The sequence below is a fragment of the Euleptes europaea genome, chromosome 19, assembly GCF_029931775.1.
Source record: "Euleptes europaea isolate rEulEur1 chromosome 19, rEulEur1.hap1, whole genome shotgun sequence".
Classification (NCBI taxonomy): Eukaryota; Metazoa; Chordata; class Lepidosauria; order Squamata; family Sphaerodactylidae; genus Euleptes; species Euleptes europaea.
The window spans coordinates 30074113-30093452 of NC_079330.1; the positions used below are offsets into that span (position 1 = coordinate 30074113).

General features: G+C 45.3%; 1 protein-coding gene across 3 annotated transcripts in view; it reads left to right on the top strand.

Moving 5' to 3' along the window:
* MED13 (mediator complex subunit 13) overlaps positions 1-19340 on the top strand; it is a 150515-nt gene that overhangs the window by 108085 nt on the left and 23090 nt on the right. For 2 of the 3 annotated variants that reach the window (XM_056865609.1, XM_056865611.1), the window contains exons 16-23: positions 1937-2850; positions 4995-5162; positions 7348-7571; positions 11076-11265; positions 12233-12662; positions 15773-15989; positions 18469-18660; positions 18792-19015. In XM_056865609.1, the coding sequence (XP_056721587.1) occupies positions 1937-2850; positions 4995-5162; positions 7348-7571; positions 11076-11265; positions 12233-12662; positions 15773-15989; positions 18469-18660; positions 18792-19015 (2559 nt within the window). The remainder of the gene's footprint in view (positions 1-1936; positions 2851-4994; positions 5163-7347; positions 7572-11075; positions 11266-12232; positions 12663-15772; positions 15990-18468; positions 18661-18791; positions 19016-19340) is intronic. The other variant, XM_056865610.1, reaches the window with a different exon arrangement.

Below are 19340 nucleotides of genomic sequence, written 5' to 3' on the forward strand. Positions count from 1 at the left end.
GTTTTGTCCCTAAAGGCCTATGTCAGTGGTGGCGAACCTATGGCACGCGTGCCAGAGGGGGCACTCAGAGCCCTCTCTGTGGGCATGCGCGGCATCGCCCCAGCACAGAGTTTGCCTGAGTTTGTTACTAGAAAGCCAGAGGGATGCGGGACCGGGCTGCTTCCCTCCCCCTCTCCACACGCGCCTGAGGGCATCTCTCACATCACCCGCCCCTCTGCCCAGCAGCCCAAGTAGAGCGCTTCCTCCCTCCCCTGTCACATGCAGCAGGGTGGCTCACATGCCGGGCGGCTCACATGCGGCGTGAGGGTGCAGCGCAGACGGCAGCCTGTTGAGTCTGTGGCGAAGGTGACTCCCGTGGTGGGGTTGGAGAGGAGCTAGGTTGGAGGGGAGCATAGCTCACAGCGTGGCATAGCTGGAGGGGAGCAGAGCGCTTGGGCCACAGCACGGGCTTTGCGGTGCCTCCCACCTTTCAGTGAAATCCCCTACTAAAAGAGGAACACCCACTTACCCAGCATGTAATTAACCTGTGGAACTCCTTGCCACAGGATGTGGTGATGGCATCTAGCCTAGATGCCTTTAAGAGGGGATTGGATAAATTTCTGGAGGAAAAGTCCATCACGGGTGACTAGCCCTGATGGGTATGTATTCAGGTTAAATTGCCGTGTTGGCACTTTGCGATAAATAAGTGAGTTTTGGGTTGCAGTTTGGGCACTCGGTCTCTAAAAGGTTTGCCATCACTGGCCTATGTGGCTTGGGACCAGGATATCCGAAAGGACCATCTTCTCCCGTATGTTCCTGCCCAGGAATTAAGATCACAGAGAGAGGCCCTCCTAGTTGTCCCATCAAGCAAAGAAGTTCATCTGATGCGTACATGTGAGAAAAGTAAATGCATACTTTTTGGTGGCAGCCCCATAATTAGGGAACAACCTCCCCAGGGAGGTGTGCCTGGACCCCTCACGTTTGATCTTCAGGAGGCAGTTGAACACATTTTTACTTAGGACTGCATTTGATTGGTATAGTTTTTTTATTTATTGACAGTTTTCGTTATGATTTTAAATTGTGTCTCCTATGTATTTTTTAAAATAATTGTTTCATTCACATTGAAAGCTGCCTTAAGTTCTGCAAGGTAGAAAAGCGGCTAATTAAATGTTTTAAATAAATAAATGTGTGTCAGGCGTCTGGAGGAAGAGCCACCTGAATGCACCCTGTAGGGCCCATGGCATGTTCCTGCTGTGTAAAGACTTCTTCTGGTTTCTCAAATGCTGCTGAAAAAGTGGACTTTGTTATGGAGACGGGAAAAATATGTATAGGAAAATCATTCACAAAATTGGTGCCTCTGCAGATCTTTCCTGCCATAACACTGCAAGGGTGCTGTCCTGGATCAGGTCAAGGGACATGTAGCCAGTGTTGTTTCCAAAAGGAGTCTGTCTAATGCCTCTGGATGCTCATAAACCCCCAGCTACCCTGGCTGTTGTACCCGGTGTCTGGTATTCAGCTCAGTATGTGGATTGTGCGTATAGACATCTTCACACATTTAGGAAACTTCAAACATGTCTGTTATTTATTTTATTTATTAAAACATTTATATTCCGCTTTTCCTGTTGGTTCAAGGCAACTTACAATAGTTAAACCATCCCCAGTTAGAACCAAGGGTACAATAGCAAGCCCCAAATCCTCCCACCTTGTAAGTCAGTGTGGTTTTGAGCTCTTAACAGTTTTTTTTAAAAAAGTGGAATAGATTGATTGCACTTTGTTCAGAGATACCTATAATATACTGTTAGTGTGCATCTTTCTGTTATTTTGGGCAGTCAGTAGCTTTACTCGCAGTGTAGTCTGGTCTGTACTCTTTGTGCTAATCTAAGTTATTTGTCTTTTCATGATGATCTATAATATGCAAAATTTTAATTAAAACATCTTCCTCCTCCCCCCCTGAAAGTGATGGAAGCACTTTTGATCAAGAGTACGGCCCTGCCTACACTCCGCAAACTCATACTCCCTTTGGAATGCCCCCTAGCAGTGCCCCACCCAGCAACAGCGGGCCAGGCATTCTCCCTTCACCTTCCACCCCTCGTTTCCCAACTCCCCGGACTCCAAGGACTCCTCGAACTCCCCGAGGGGCTGGGGGACCAGCCAGCGCTCAAGGTTCAGTCAAATATGAGAACTCGGACTTGTATTCACCAGCTTCAACGCCGTCGACATGCAGACCACTAAATTCTGTCGAGCCTGCCACTGTACCTTCTATCCCCGAAGCCCACAGCCTCTACGTGAACCTCATCCTCTCAGAATCGGTGATGAACCTCTTCAAGGACTGCAATTTTGACAGCTGTTGCGTCTGCGTCTGCAACATGAACATCAAAGGTGCTGACGTTGGAGTTTACATTCCAGACCCAACCCAGGAGGCTCAGTACCGGTGTGCCTGTGGCTTCAGTGCGGTCATGAACAGGAAGTTTGGCAACAACTCCGGACTGTTCCTGGAGGACGAGCTGGATATCCTGGGCCGCAACACGGAATGTGGCAAAGAAGCGGAGAAGCGCTTCGAGGCCCTCCGAGCCAGTTCGACTGAGCACAGCGCCGTGTCGAAGGAGAGCGACCGGCTCCCCGATGAGCTGATCCTCTTGCTGCAAGACCAGTGCACCAACTTGTTTTCACCATTCGGGGCGGCAGATCAAGACTCTTTGCCCAAGGCCGGCGCCATCAGCAACCTGGTACGTGTCGAGGAAAGGGATTGTTACAACGACTGCTACCTTGCGCTGGAACATGGGCGCCAGTTCATGGACAACATGTCTGGAGGGAAAGTGGATGAAGTGCTTGTGAAAAGCACTTGTTTGCATCATTGGGCCAAACGGAACGGTAAGTGTTTTTGGTCTGCTAGGAAATATTTGCAGCTGCATTGACTGAGGCTGATTTAAACTTGCCATGTTAAAAACCAACCCTGGGGCTTTCAAGGTAATCAGTCAAATCAAAATCAAATCAAATTTATTAATACGGTCAACTGACCTATCACATGCCAACACATCAAAATTTCCAGACACAATAGTTTTGCACCGCAGAATCAGAGACGTCCCGTACAAATAAAGGTGTAAGACCAATAAAAACAACCCCTGATTAAAATTATCACCTTAAAATTGATAACATTGTAAAATATCCTAACCATTATTCTCTAATAAAGTTCTGTGTATTTTAATAGCAACAGCACAGAACTTGGCAGTTTAGAGAGTAAGCTGAGGATCTTCTCTTATTAGGTTTTTTTGCCAAAAGCTCAACTGACTTCAGGGAATTTACCAAGCAGGGGGGAAATAAGCTTTGATCTAACTTTGTAGTAGAACCAAGTAATCAGTCAATTTTGGCATAGTTGGCAAGGATGAATGGGTTATTTTGGCTATCCTAATGATACCTAAATATCAGCAAATCCTTGCTTTCTCTAGAAGATCCAAACTTCAGAATCTTTAGGAAGACTCATCGTTCTCCTGATGACCAAGGCCATATATTTGTTTTCTTTAACATAAATCCTATTGCAGTTAAAGCCATTTAAGGATCCTTTGCTGAGGGATCAGAAGAGATCTGTATTGTGACAATAGGGAAGACTTTTAACAGTGAGAGGACAGAAACCAGGTCTTGTACACTGGGAGGAACTCCTGGAATGGTAGAAGTAGGGAAGGGTTGAGCTAGGTTTGCTTCAGGCCTCTATTTATTTTATTTGTACTAAAGTTCTTAAGATATTTCAGTAGGCTTTGAATTCAAAATTGGTTACTCTCTGTATTACAATTTTCTCTCTTTATTGGTTGTTGTAAAGCATTCGGGCTTGTTTGAAACAAACACCTGGAAAATAAAGAAACCTTTTAAATTCAGTGGGACTTCCTAGTACCGGTAAACCATGTGCAGGAGTGTGCTATTGGTTTGCTTTATGTCTTACGGCATATTTATGGACTTTTATAGAATACAAAATCACAAATGCAAAGGGTCAAACATTTTTGTTATCAAATATTGGGGGGAAATAAAATGTTTTGAATATTATCCTGTTTGTGAACACTGTATTTCAAGCTTTTGGGGAAAGGGAAAAAAACTATAAATATAAAAGGTTTGGCTTTTTGTGTTGGTATATTTAATCTGTCTCCATACTGGTTTTAAATTGATTTATCAGTTAGAATTATGAATTTTACAAAGCCTTGGTGTAAGTGAAGGGATCTCCTAAAATAAGCGGTAAAGGTCCCCTGTGCATGACCCATGGGGTGACGTCACATCCCGACGTTTCCTAGGCAGGCTTTGTTTACCGGGTGGTTTGCCAGCGCCTTCCCCAGTCATCTTCCCTTTCCCCCCAGCAAGCTGGGTACTCACTTTACCAACCTCGGAAGGATGGAAGGCTGAATCACCTTGAGCCGGCGACCTGAAACCAACTTCCGTCAGGATCGAACTCAGGTCGTGAGCAGAGCTTGGACTGCAGTACTGCAGCTTACCACTCTGCTCCACGGGGCTCCTAAAATAAGCAGTACCCCTTCCTAAAAGTGTCCCCCTACTGATTAATTACTTAAAGCTTTTTAGCTGATTAAGGCTGTAGCCTGGCGGCTGATAAATAACCAAGAATGTTGAGGCACCTTAAAGAATAACGAATGTATTGCAGCAGAAGCTTTTGTGAGCTGGAGCCCGCTCTGTCACCTGAATGTGACACTTCATGCACCTAACAGAAAAGTTTATGGCCAGAGCTTCAAACAGAAATTGGTGGCATGTGGAGGGTTGTTAGAAAGACAGGTCAAAAGGTCCTGCTCTTGAGACAAAGTGCATCTGTCCTCTGCAGCATAATACACCTTGTACTGCAGAATTGAATTTCAACGTATTGAAAACAGCATGCAATTTAAAAAAAAATGTAGATAGCTTTTGAAATTCCAGCAGGTACCCCACTGTTTCAGGTGCTTGAGTTATAAGGCCCAGAAATTAGAAATGTATTGTAGACCAGCATAATCTTTGTGATTTCCTTGAATTAACTATGGTGGTTTCAGTTGTAGATGTGAGCATGCAGTGTTCACAGGATATCCTGCGCATGCTGCTGTCGCTCCAGCCTGTCCTTCAGGATGCGATTCAGAAAAAACGAACCGTTCGCTCGTGGGGCGTGCAGGGCCCCTTGACGTGGCAGCAGTTTCACAAAATGGCTGGCCGAGGCTCTTACGGTAAACGTTGCCCATGAAGCGGTACATTGTTCGTAACCACGTGGCTTTTGTTTTCGGATGGATCGTATGGCATACGCTCAGTCACAAAACCCGTAATGCTTCTATCCTCAATTCATTTCACCCTTCATTTTATGCTAGCCTTTTTATCCAGCTGGAAGAGAGAATTTAATGCAAAGAACAGCGTGGTGTTGTGGTTAAGAGCGGTGGTTTGGAGCAGTGAAGACTGATCTGGTGAACTGGATTTGATTCCCCTCTCCTCCACGTGAGCGGTGGAGGTTAATCTGGTGAAGTGGATTTGTTTCCCCACTCCTCCACATGAAGCCATCTGGGTGACCCTGGGCTACTCTCAGCTCTGTCAGCCCCACCTACCTCGCAGGGTGTCTGCTGTGGGGAGGGGAAGATGATTGTAAGCTGGTTTGATTAAGTGGGAGAGAAAGTTGGCATATAAAAACCAACTCTTCTAATTTTTTGAGGTGTGGGTGGGTGGGAGAAGCTCAGTGAATGCTTTGCAGTTGCCCCTCCCCTCCACTAGTTGCACCGTATTGCCCCCCCCAGTCTACAGTGCAGGCAGCTTATGCCCGGTGGTCCCCTTCGTTCTCTCGGCCCCCCTTCAGGTCCCACCCCTCTCCTTGGCGTTTCAGTTCAGTAGCTCCTTATTCCCACCAGCAACCTGCTTAACCTCTCTCGGTTGCCACCACAGTCCATCTGCTTCGGAGGACAAGTGTAGAAATGGTTGGTAGCAGTAAGAAGCACCAGCCGACACCCTCCTCTGGCAGCAAAGAGGAGCTTGAGAGGGCAGGCGGGGAGGGTGGCTGCAGCTGGTGGCTGCAGCAAAGAGCAGTTGATGGCAGTGGATGCCTTCTTGAAATAGAGACGGTGCTTCCTGCTCTAAGTCAGCTTTGAAATTTTGCCATTTTGCCAAATCTGACTGGCTATATGGCATTGTGATATCGTCATGACTTGGTCCTCAGTTGTCTGGGATCACAGCTCCGGGAACAGGGAGAAGCAGTTTGGGGCGGGGTGGGTGGGGGGGAAGGGTGCTACAGCAGCAATAAAGAATGGCCGCAAATGGCAGCAAACTGGGGCAGTAAATTGAACATTGGGATGTGGTAGTGTGATACGGTAGCGAAAAAGGCAAATGCTATTTCGGGCTGCTTCAACAGAAGTATAATGTCCAGATCGTACTGGAGTTCAAGTTGGGGCACCGCAGTTTAAGAAGGATGTAAACAAGCTGGAACGTGTCCAGAGGAGGGCAGCGAAGATGGTGAGGGATCTGGAGGCCAAGTCCTGTCAGGAAAGGTTGAAGGAGCTGGGTATGTTTAATCTGGAGAGATGACTGAGAGGAGGTATGATAGCCATCTTGAAGTATTTGAAGGGCTGTCATATAGAGGAATGGAGGGGGGTTGTTTTCTGTTGCCTCAGAAGTTTGGACCAGAAACAACAGGTTGAAATTAAATCAAAAGTGTTTTCAGCTAAACATTAGGAAGAACTTTCTGACAGCTTGAGGAGTTCCTCAGTGGAGCAGGCTTCCTCAGGAGGTGGTGGGCACTTCTTCTTTGAGATTTTTAAGCAGAGGCTAGATGGGATGAGTCAGTGTTTGCTCTCGTGTCCCTTTCTTACATGCCCAGGGTAATGCCGGTTGCCGGACTGGGATCAGGAAGGAGTTTTTCTCTAGGTCAAATTGGCCAGGGATCCTGGAGGTTTTTTGCCTTCCTCTGGGCATAGAGCAGGGGGTCACTGGGGGAGGGGGGTAGTTGTGAATTTCCTGCATTGTGCAGGGGGTTGGACTAGGTGACCCTTGAGGTCCCTTCCGGCTCTATGTACATTGGAAAATATTCCAATGTACATTGGAAAATAGTGCAGTGCTAGTTAAGACCTCCAGCTTCAGCATCATGCTAAATGTGCATATTTGTTACTTGGATTTCTGTAGTACTTAAAGTGTTCTTTACAAAAACTAGAATAGTAACAAAGTAGCTAGGATATAATGGGTAGAAGGTGCCCTGTATCTTTGATGAGAAATACACATTTTGGGGGGTGGCACTTGGAGTCGCTGAATTGCTCTTAATGGCCTCCGGAATGTAGTTCTGGTGTTCGGCAGTGGCTCCCCTTACGCCCAGAAGAGATGGCATGGTAGCGTTCTACTTTGATTCTGACACATGAAAAAAATTACTCCTTTCTTGTCCAGGAACTGACGAGTCTCCAGAACCACTGCCCATTCCGACGTTCCTGTTGGGGTATGATTATGACTTCCTGGTGCTGTCCCCGTTTGCCTTACCATATTGGGAGAGGCTGATGCTGGAACCCTATGGATCTCAAAGAGATATCGCTTACGTTGTGGTGTGTCCGGAGAACGAAGCTCTGCTGAATGGAGCTAAAACCTTCTTTCGGGATTTGACTGCGATCTACGAGGTGAGGAGTTTGTGTGTGTGAGAGAGAGATTGCTCCAGGAACACAGGATTAGCCCTCTTGATAGCGATTGCTTTGTCAGCTTTGCATTCCAGCTGTGACATCTAAACTTGTCCATATCTTTATCTCAACAAAGCAACTAAAATGGATGGTACACGTAGATAAGGACTCATCTCATTCAGTAAGACTTCTATTTAAGTCGTAGTTCTTTTATGATACAGATGCCATCAAGTGGTTGAACGGAGTACTACTTTTTTCTTTGAAGGCGACAAACCTCGTAATCTTAGATTGCTGAACCTTCACATTCCCCCCGAATGATGTGCCTAGGCTAGACAGCATAATCCTCTCCTCCCTGTGTTCAAGGAAGCCTTAAAGCAAGGACATCAAACATACTGCCCGTGGGCCAGATCCAGCCCCTTGGGAGCTCTTATCCAGCCCACGAGCCAGCCGAGGCAGCCACCAAGTGACATTTAGGTCATATCCGGCCCTCGTAACGATTGAGTTTGACACCCCACATTAAAGAATTAATAGAAAAGAGCAGGAGTCCAGTAGCACCTTAAAGACTAAAAAAATTTCTGGCAGGGTATGACCTTTTGAAAACTCATACCCTGCCAGAAAGTTTGTTAGCCTTTGTGCGTCAGAGCGGCCCTTGCAGCGCTCTTCTCTGTTGCCTCCGTCCTGCAACCTTCCCCATTCCCAGTTGGGCCAGCCTCAGACTGGGCAGGGACTCTGGATCAGGACTCCTGGCGTCTCCCTTGCCCTGGACTTCTGCATTCTCTCTCTGTGTGTGTGTCTGGCTCCTGGCTACTTGTCCACCCTCCTCCTCGGATGGCCCTTCCTCCCTATTTATCCCATTTCCCTGTAAATCTCCCCCACCTGCTCCCTTCTACCCTCCACCCTTCTTCCAAGGTGCTTCCCTTTCCCAAATACCTTTTGTTTCCCAGGCCCCTTGGAGGCGGGGCCATGCTCTGTTCCCATGCCAGCATTTCTCCAGAGTTGCCTGGGCTGGGTTCCTCTCCACCCCTCCTCCTCTGCCAGCTGGAGCCAGCTCCCCTGACAGGAGATGTTTTGCTGGTCCCCTCAGCCAGCCTGCTGCAAGGGGGTGGGGTCAGCACTCCTCCTGAGTGGGGGCTGAGAGTGGAGGGGACAGAGTGATCTCTTAGGCTTCCTCTCCCCCTCCTCCAACAGGTAAGTGTGGGCCCTGGGCTTTCCCCCTCTCCCCCTGGCTTGCACCTTGAGCTCCCAGGGTTTGGAGAAAGGAGGGTGGTGGCAGCGGCTGCCTGCAGGCTCTCAGGCCCTTCCTCCTCTCTGGCGACGTTTCTCTGGCTGCTGCCACTGATCGGCGGACCTGGATCTTCCTGGGGCCAGCCAGCACTGGATGGGACTTGGCTCCCTTCTGGGCTGGCTGTCCCACCTCCTCTCCCAGCGAGAGCAGGTCTCGCCGGGTCCCCGACTGTGCAGCCAGGCGGTGGACGAAGGCTGTCGCGCCAGCCTCATCCTGCCCAACAAAGAAGTCTGGGGTTGGTGTGCCCACAGTGGCAGATGCCGCTGTGGCAGCAGCTGGCCCCAAACATCCTTTAAGGTGCAACTTGCCTCTTGCTCTTTTCTTACTGCTACAGACAGACTAACACGGCTACCCGTCGTGATTGGTCTCCATTAAAATATTCAAAGACAGTGCCCATATGTCTGAATTCTTTTAATTCTCAGTGTGAAATTTTAAAGTGAAGTTTGCCCTGAAGAGAGGCATTCTGAGGGATTCCTCTCCCCTCTACAAGGGCTGTGTTAGCAAGTCATGTGGCAGAGTGGTTAAAACTAGGACCAAGGAAACTCAGGTTCAAATTCCTGTTTGTCATGAAACTTACCCGGTGTTCTAGGGCCAGTCGTTCTGTCTGAGCTCAGTCTCATAGACTTGTTGTGAAGATAAAATGGAGGTAGGGTGATCCATGTTTGCCACCCTGATCTCCTTGGAGGAACAGCAGGACAAAAAAAGCGCTTAGTAAAATCAGTACCTGCCTCTTCTTCTTGTTCTCCTCATCCCCACTCCTTCCAGGATTGGTAAATCTGGGGGCAGCTACTACATCTCAGTGGGCCGAATGTAGTACTAGTACCTGTAGATCCAGTCAGAGCAGCCCTTTCCGTTGGATTGGGCTCAAAGATTCTTTTTTTTTTTTTTTTTTGGCTATGTTTTTTTAAAAAATATTTTTATTATATTTTTCTTTGTATTTTTATTATGTTTTTCAAAATACAAAGAAAAAAGGGGAAATTAGGGAAAGGAAAATAGAATTACATTCACTGTTTTTCACCGGCACCCGGACTGTTTAATCATCTACATAGAATGTCTCTCTAATCTATTAATGGCCTTATTTCCAAAATCTAATTCAGCTTTCTTATACTATATCAATTCTTGTTCTTAATAACTTTGTCTAATAAACATATTTCTGAACATCAGAACATCAGTATCTTTCATAAAAAGGCTGCCATCTTTGCATGTGTTCTTTGGTCATTTCATAATGCAATATGGCCGAAAGTCTTGCCATCATTGCATATTCATGCATTTTTGTAATCCTGGGCTCAAAGATTCATAAAGCTGATAGAAGGAGCTTGCGTAATGTGTGAATTCTGCCATACTGTATTTATTCAGCATGCATATGTGTGCACGTGCATGCTGCCACTGGAACTCCAGAGATAAGAGCATATGAACATTAGAAAAGCCATGCTGGATCAGACCAAGGCCCATCGAGTCCAGCAGTCTGTTCCCACAGTGTCCAGCCAGGTGCATCTAAGAAACCCACAAACAAGATAACTGCAGCAGCATTGTCCTTCCTGTGTTCCACAGCACCGGATATTCGGCATGCTCCTCTGTTCCTGGAGAGAATATGTATGCATCATGACTAGTATCCATTTTGACTAGTAGCCATGAATAGCGCTATCCTCCATGAACATGTCCACTCCCTTCTTAAAGCCTTCCAAGTTGGCATGTAGGAAACTCTTGGATCTACACTTCTTCATTATACTTGGCATCCATTATTGCAGCCGACATATTTGGGTCCCAGTGTAAAAACTGTATGCTGACAGTTTAACAACTCCGTTGATGATCCTGTATAAGAAAAGCAAATACTCTGTCATCATTGTGGCAAGATTCTGCCTTGCCACTCTGAAAGGACTTCATGTTTGGGTGCATCACTTTGTCTGTTGCACGCAGAGCAGGGAGCTGTGGCCGCCTTGGGCAGAGGCAGTGAGGGCCCCACAGTCTTGGCAGCAGAATTGAGTCCGGACGAGACTTCTGCTGGCTTCTCTCACTACTTGCTTTTGTGCGCTGTCTAGCTCGGTGGTCCAGAAACAAAACGACATCAAAAGGAGGTGGGGGAGACATATGTATTTTGGTGTGCACCGGAGTAGCACTATCTCCTACTTTGGACTTGACTTGTGGCATAATAGCTGTCTTACCTGCAATTTATAGTTGTTGCGCTTAATTCCTACTCTTCCCCCCCCCTTTCTTTTTTGCAGTCCTGCAAACTTGGCCAGCATCGACCTATCTGTAAACTGTTGCCTGACGGGATCATGAGAGTTGGTTCTACTGCTTCAAACAAGCTTTCCGAGAAGGCTGTTGCGGAATGGTTCTCTCAGGCCGCTCATGCCAACAACGAGTCATTCTCTAGGCTCAAGCTGTATGCTCAAGTCTGCAGATACGATTTGGGTACAGTTCACTGCTTTTCCCGAGCCCTTTTTTCAGAAGGGTATTTAACTGCAGATAATAAAATACTAACTGTGGGGATGATACGTGGGAGCTGAGAATGTTGCTGAATTGCTTGAAGTGTTGGCGTCATGAAAATGCAAATTCATGCCCACGCTTGGACTTGCCATGGACGAGTACAAAATTGTTGACTTGGCTTGACCCATTTCTTCCCTATACTGTTAGAATAGTGAACTCCGGGTGGTTAATTTAACATTACCGCCCTGTGTCCAAGTGTTTACTTTTATTTATTTTTTGTTGGTGTTGATGTCTTATGAAATAAATAAAACGGGGATGACCCATAGGGAGATATTGGCTCATCATGTTTTGAATAGCCCAGCAGTCTGTCAGTGCTTGATGGTTTTTAAACTGGTGTCTTTTGGGAAACCCTTTCCAACAGGGAATCAAATCAAACCTGAGCCCTGTTCCAAAAACCAGTCCTGAAAGGCTCCCCCCCCCCCCCCCGGTGATCTGAAATAGAACTTGAGCCTAAATTAGTGGGTTGCCTTGAACTTCAACTAAGATCAAAAACCTAAACTGAAAATAAAAAATGGGCATCCATGATAGTTTAGTTTTGGGTATGGTGTGATTCCCTGTTTCTGCATCTTGTTTGTTTGCTAAGCAACCTCCGCTAGAAAAATTTGTTGCTTTGCAGTGTGTGTGCTTTACTGTTGCCCTACGTAAACTGAGAATGCAACTGGGAAGATGCCTAGTTCTCTGCTATAACTGTACATCCTAGAGAAAAATGTACACCATCTTCCAGGGATATACTTTTACCAGTATTGGGTATGGCAGCTGCCACCCTAAACTCAGAGAGAACTTCAGGGTTTCTCAGAGCACAGGTCAAAGACGCACTAATCGGAATTAACACAAACAACGTCCTGTTATATCAAGTTCAATCAAATTGTCCCTCTCTCTTCTTTCTTTCAAGGTCCTTATCTTGCTATGCAGCCGCTGGACAATTCGTTGCTTTCTCAGTCAAGCCTGGTTTCTCCCACAAGCCATTCTGCATCCTCCCAAACTCAGATGGCGGGCAGCTCCGCCCCTTCCTCCGCCCCTTCCTCTGCTAGCAGCAATGCTGTGACAATGAACTCGACCAGTGCCATGGCCCCCACTGCCACTACAGGCAACTCCACCCTGACCACCTCCGCCTCTTCCTCCACATCTTCTAGCGTGGGCAGCGGGATATCGACAAACAAACCTTCTTCGTTTCCACCCTTTGGCAGCATGAACAACACTACTACTTCCTCTCTGTCCACGCAGTCTACTGCAGTTCAGAATGGACAGTCAGGGGCACAGCAGCAAGCATCTGGGGAAGCATCATCTGGCCTTGCGCAGCCACACCCGGAGGTTTCGGAGAGGTAATACAGCACAGACTTGTTCCAGGAGTGCATTTTGGCAATTGGACTTTTAAAAACTATCTACGATAAAGATTCTGTTCCACAGGGATTTTACATGTGTGGTTTATCTGCCAGGGGTGGGGCTGTGGCTCAGTGGTAGAGCCTCTGCTTGGCATGCAGAAGGTCCCAAGTTCAATCCCCGGCATCTCCAGTTAAAGGGGCTAGGCAAGTAGGGGATGTGAAAGACCTCTGCCTGAGACCCTGGAGAGCCGCTGCTGGTCTGAATAGACAATGCTGACTTTGATGGACCAAGGGTCTGATTCAGTATAAGGGAGCTTCCTGTGTTCATGTGTTCACACCCTGAACTCATGCACCCAGAAGCTTCTAGAGAAAACTTGTCTTCCTAAACAACTTTGCCAGTGCCAGGAGGAGAAATACAAATGGGGAGGGGGAGAGGAGAGGCTGAGTTGAGGAACCTGCAGTCTTTCACTTAGTAAAGGTTCATCTAGTCCCTTCCTGATCCATGAAATGCCTTGGGGAGCATCAGTGTTTTCTCCTACTTATCAACCACCCCCACAATGCTAATTGAAAGGGCAAAGGCTGCTGTGTTGGATGCCTGGAAGCCAACAGTTGGGCATTAACATGGGCATGAAGAGATGAGCAACAACTACTACAGCTTATTCTAAAATTATTCTCCCAAATGAGTAAGCATTATGCTTATTTCAACCAGAGGAATACAGTGTACTTTGAAGTTGTGGAAGCAACTATTGTTTAGTCTCCATGTATAAATGCTGAACCTGTTGAGAAAAAGGCTGAAGTGAAGAATATGTCTTCCTCCCATGGCATCCTAAGTTGACCCTAAATTCTCCAAAATCTGTTCTTCAGTGGATCTAGAATTTGTAGGTTTCATGCTTTCAGTAAGAATAGGAAGGATTTTGTGTAATGGAGTATCTAGCTTGTCTTTTTAGCACTTGATGTAGGTAATAAATCTTTGAAAATACAGATATGTTTTGAAAGCTGTTAACAATGCAGGAGAAAGATAACACAGCTTAAAAGCTTACAGCTAATTACTGTTTGTGGTTCGTTCATGTGTCAGCTAGACATGTGTCTTTCCACTCTGAACTCAGAGTTGCACAAAATAACCAAGCTTAGGAGAGGAATCTCTTTTTTGCTTTTCCCCACTGCTGCCTTAGCTGTGGAGTTGCTGAATTAAGTTTTTACACTCGGTTAGAAGGCAATGTACCCGAAGACCTAAACCTAAATCACCATACTCTGTTTTGAGGATCTTTTTGGCAAAGGGCTTCAAAGCAAGAATGAAATGAAAATGGAGGCATGGATTTAGTGGGGAAATTGCAAAGTTTATTGAGAGATAAAAAAGTAGAAGTAAGCAGTTAGAAAAGTAGTCACGTATATTGCAGTACACAAAACTACTGAAGAATCCACAAATATCTGTATCCAGATTACATGTCCTTCTTAGATGCAGTTACTATAGGGAGGACAAGGAGAAGATTATTGGCCCTCTTTTAAGAAAGAGCACTGATTTTCCTGAATTCGTTAGAGTTAACATCCTTCTTAAGGATGAATTTTCTCAGGTAACAAAGTTAGTGGCCACGTTTTGTAGAATAGTATTTAATTATAGGAAATCAAAATAGAAATGAAAAGTTGTAGAGTGGATTGATTGTTTAATTTTATATTGCTGACCAGTTTTTAAAGAGAGTAATATTTTGTATAGTGTTTTAACCAAAAGGTATTGTTTTATATTCCCGGTTTGGGTAAGGCAATGTACCAGCAAACATTTTATGTTTGGTCTAAGGCCGTAAAATTGAATAAAAGCTATAAAAGCTGTATCCAGATTCAGCATCCATGCAATAATTATTCACGTTGTACAGCTTGTATCTTAAAGAATAGAGGGTTGAAGGGAGAGATGAAATATGAAGAATAGCAGAGGCTGAAGCGGAGGTATTAGCTATCCTTTTCTGCATGAGGCTGTCTCTGGTGTGGCTTAGGAGTATGTTTTGGCTCAAAGTTCCAAGCAGACCTTGGACCCTACACAAGTTGAAAAATTAGGAGTTCCAGGAGAGGTTGTGTGGCAAACTAATAACCCCAAAAAAGTCTGAAAGGAAGATCACATGTGGCAGGACTGGGGATGACAAGCAAGCCTCTGCAGCTGAAGCTGAACTGATCGTGAGTTGGAAGATAGGCAACTCTTGTTAGACGGGTTGTAGAACAAGAGGGAAAAGTTTGATCGTTACAGGGTTGGTTTGGGGAATTTTGGATGAAATCAGAAACAAGCTTGTGAATTAGCTGAAAGGGAAGGGGGAAAGTTTGAGATGGGAAGGTGGTGTGTTTGAAAGGAAATTTTCAAATCAGGTGGCTTTCCATATAAGGTGAGCCTTATATTATGACATGGTTAGGTCCTCATTGGGCATGGCCTCCTTTAGTTACAGGCTGAGATCTCAGGAGGTCTTTTCAGTTAGACAAGATTGAGACTGACCAACAGGATATTGGCCTTTGATTGGATAGGAACTTGTAAGAATAATAGCTATGGAGTTGGCCATGTGTGATCGAGACATCTCTCTAGGTTTATACTTTGGTTCCAAGACTAGCTGGCCATTATATTTCACGATATACTTTCAGTCTGGCAAAAGTGTTTTGCTCCTGCCTATTCTCCTGGCCAGTCTACCCTTGTTGGTTGAGCATACAAACTCCTGAGACTCGGATAAGACTAGGGGAGGCCAGACCTTTCTAAGATGGAAGGACTGGTTGCACATCAAAGAAGAGGTTGCGACTGGGCCATAAAGTGGATGCAGAATGGTCGTGGATTTGGTTTCTGTCTTGGGTACCATAAACTAGAGGCAGTTTTATTTTAAAGAAATCTTAGAAGGCTGTCGGAAGTCAGTTGGGTTTTCCATAGTTGTGGGGCAAGTCTTGGTCGCACTTAAAGATTGGCAAACTGTACGAATAGATTCTCGTATACGATTCAGAAAGGAATCATCTCACTTGGGAGCTGGGAAACACAGGAAAGTTTGTTAGCTTCCTTGTCTTTAATCTAGCACTCATAATCTAGTGGTTTGTGGAATGCAAGAGATTTTCTGCGCCTCTCAACAGTCTTCCTTGCAATCTGCTTGCAGCACGATGGACCGGGACAAAGTGGGGATTCCCACCGATGGTGACTCGCATGCAGTCACCTACCCGCCCGCCATTGTGGTCTACATCATCGACCCTTTCACGTACGAGAAGAAAGAGGAGAGCAGCTCTTCCAATGTGTGGACTCTCGGCCTTCTCCGTTGCTTTCTTGAAATGATACAGAGTCTGCCTCCGCACATCAGGAATATCGTTTCTGTTCAGGTAAGCTGGTGCACAGTCGTGAGCAACCAAAGTCATCCTCTTGTTAGCCAAGGTATTTGTTCAGCAACTTTCTAACAACTGGTCTTGCTTCCTAACAACTGGACTTGGGAGCCAGCCCTTCTGCCCAGTTTGTTTTATTTACAAAGAATCCCATCCCACCTCTGTCCACCTGAAGAGCCAGGCCAGGTAGTTCCAGGGTGCCGGTGGAGGTTTTATGTGATGTTTAAAGTGTTCCATCCAAATGCGGTTCTGTTGTCTGAGTAGGATAAATAAAATTGAATACTGCTTCTTTTGTTTCACTGTTATTAGAAAGCGGACTATCTGAGTCCCTCGCTGAAAGTTGCACACAGGCCAATAACTAAGCTGACCTATGGAAAGTTCCTCCCTGACTCCCACTTATGGGGAATGTTCTCTCCCTGAGCAGGAACCCAAGGCATTTGCCAGGTTATCCTGAAGCGGGTCTGTGCCTTTCAAGTGTCTAGGCTCTTAGAATGGACCACTTCCTGAGAAGTGATATGTTATCTTATTCAGCCAGTCACCTACTAAGCAGGACTCAACGACTTTACCTACTTTAAAAAAGCAAGTCTTTTTATTGATGTATTTCTAGTAAAAATGTATATATATGTGTATATGCAAGTATTACAATGTCTTACATTCAATGACAATGTATTCAACAAAAGCAAGCAGGTTCTACATACTATTCAGTTTTAAAATCTAACCTTCAAAATATAACAGTCAAATAAGTCTGATTTAGTTCAAAGTATCTAATTCACATTCTAGAATAAAATATTTTAGAGCCATACGTACTGACACACCTTCTTCTGAGACACTCTGAAAGAGGTCTGAAATCTAGCCCATTCCTTGTCTGTATTTATATTGTTACAATCACCTTGACAAGGAGTTGAAAAAATCCTAAGAAATTTTTATGTATGAGGGTTACACTGTAGCCCTGTTTTAGGAATGTTCTCAGTTGCTCTACTTTAGAAGACCATATTTGGACATCCACTTCCTCTAGGCTAAGCATACTATTTCTCAAACAGTCAGTGTTGAGTTTTGTTTATACATTTTATAACCAATTTTATCATTATTCTCATCTCTATAACCATACGATGAGTTTAAATCCATTCAATAACTTCTAGCATTCTGCTTTCATGTTTAAATCATAAAATACAATATATTGTTTTCATTACATCATGTCATCATGAGTCAGCATTGAATATCCATGAAGTACAGAGGAAACATATTTCTGCTTTTGGAGTCATTGAAAAGACAGGAGGGCAGAACATTCTGTTCTGTAGCTGAAAAATTAGGAAAAGGGCTACCAGGGATTCTGCTCTTCTCCATTGAAATGGCTGGGGAAAGTTAGGAAAAAATAGGAAAAGTGCAGCACTGTATCCCAGCACTGACACTGAAATATCTGCCAGTATAATTCAGAAACATAAGCCTCTGAATTAACATATCCAAGCTTTCTTTCCTTTTATAAAGATAATTAAAACCCCTACTATATAGTTTGAGTTTTACAGTGAATATTTCTGCATATGTACAACACAATATCATAGTTCATGTGCTGTAATATGTCAGAGCCTATAACAATCCCCAGAGAAACTTCTCTGCTTTCAGGTTCTAAGTTCATGGGACGTGAGAAGTGAGAGCGCAGCGTGGCATTAAGGCCCCCTTCCTTTGTCCATTGGGGGCCTCTTCCCCACAGCTTCCTGTTTTCCAGGCTCCTTTGAGAGCCCTCTTCACAGTTTCCAGCGAATGCATGCGCAATCTGCTTGCACTTCACTCTTGATATATCTTTATATGCGGGTTGAGTAATTCTCGCATTATGCTCATGGCACGTACAGCTAAATGCGTGATTTAAGCCCCATGTCTATACAGATACTGCATTCTGGTTTCATGTGTCAGAACTGACACTTGTTCATTTTACAGACATTTGTACATTCTGGCGTGCAGGATGTATGCACTGTATAATCCAAACAGAGCATAGGTGAAGGAGAGAAATGAGCTTTAAGAGGGGAGTGGACATGTTCATGGAGAAGAGGGGTATTCATGGCTACTAGTTATAATAGATTCTAGTCATGATGCATACCTATTCTCTCCAGGATCAGAGGAGCATGCCCATTATATTAGGTGCTGTGGAACACAGGCAGGATGGTGCTGCTGCAGTTGTCTTGTTTGGGGGCTTCCTAGAGGCACCTGGTTGGCCACTGTGTGAACAGACTTCTGGACTTGATGGGCCTTGGTCTGATCCAGCAGGGCTTTTCTTATGTTCTTATGAGCTTTCCAATTTGTGATAGACACGCTGTTTTGTGATAGACGTCCAGTTTGTGATAGACATAAGCCTAAACTTATGACTGTCCCCGTGGTATGAAGAGTTTCACAGGATTCACGCTAATATTTGCAAACTGACGCAATAGCAATGACAATGTAGTGTTAAATGTATCTTGGCTAATATTTCTGTCTCTGGTTGTCTTAGCTTGTCCCTTGTCAATATCTATTACAACCTGTCAAGAACGAAGACAGACAGATCTACACCCAGCATCTAAAATCGCTGGCCTTCTCAGCCTTTACCCAGTGCCGGAGACCCCTCCCAACATCAACTAATGTGAAAACGCTAACCGGATTTGGCCCAGGCTTAGCAATGGAAATGGCTCTGAAAAGCCCCGATGTGAGTATTACAGGCAGATCTTGAGTAGTGGCGGTGGGGAGTCTTTGTAAATTTTTGAGGAGAGCTAGTAGAATGCAAAGTGTATCCAGCAGGACAAGTAATCCTATTGTTTGTGTATATGTGTTTTGTAGAGACCAGAGTGTATTAAGCTATACGCACCTCCATTCATACTGGCGCCCGTCAAAGACAAGCAGACCGAGCTAGGAGAAACGTTTGGAGAGGCCGGACAGAAATACAATGTGCTTTTTGTGGGCTACTGTTTGTCGCATGATCAGAGGTGGCTTCTTGCGTCATGCACAGATCTGTATGGGGAATTGCTGGAGACCTGTATCATCAACATTGATGTACCAAACAGGTAAATGGGAGAGTGTGTGATGAATTTACCACTGGACCTTGCAAGTTGCCATGTGGTCAGAACTTATCTCCTCTTGCCTTCAGTCATCAAAAAAATCAAAATGGAATGGAACTTACTGCATTTCTTTTGTACACAACTCACTGTAGTGTACCTGGGCAGTTTCCTGTGTAACCCCTGACTAGACTCAGAGCCCCTGACAGCCAGCATGGCACAGTGGTTAAGAGCGGTGGACTCTAATCTGGAGAACCAGGTTTGATTCCCCGTTCCTCCACATGAGCAGTGGAGTCTAATCTGGAGAATTGGGTTTTTCTCGCTCAGAGGGAGA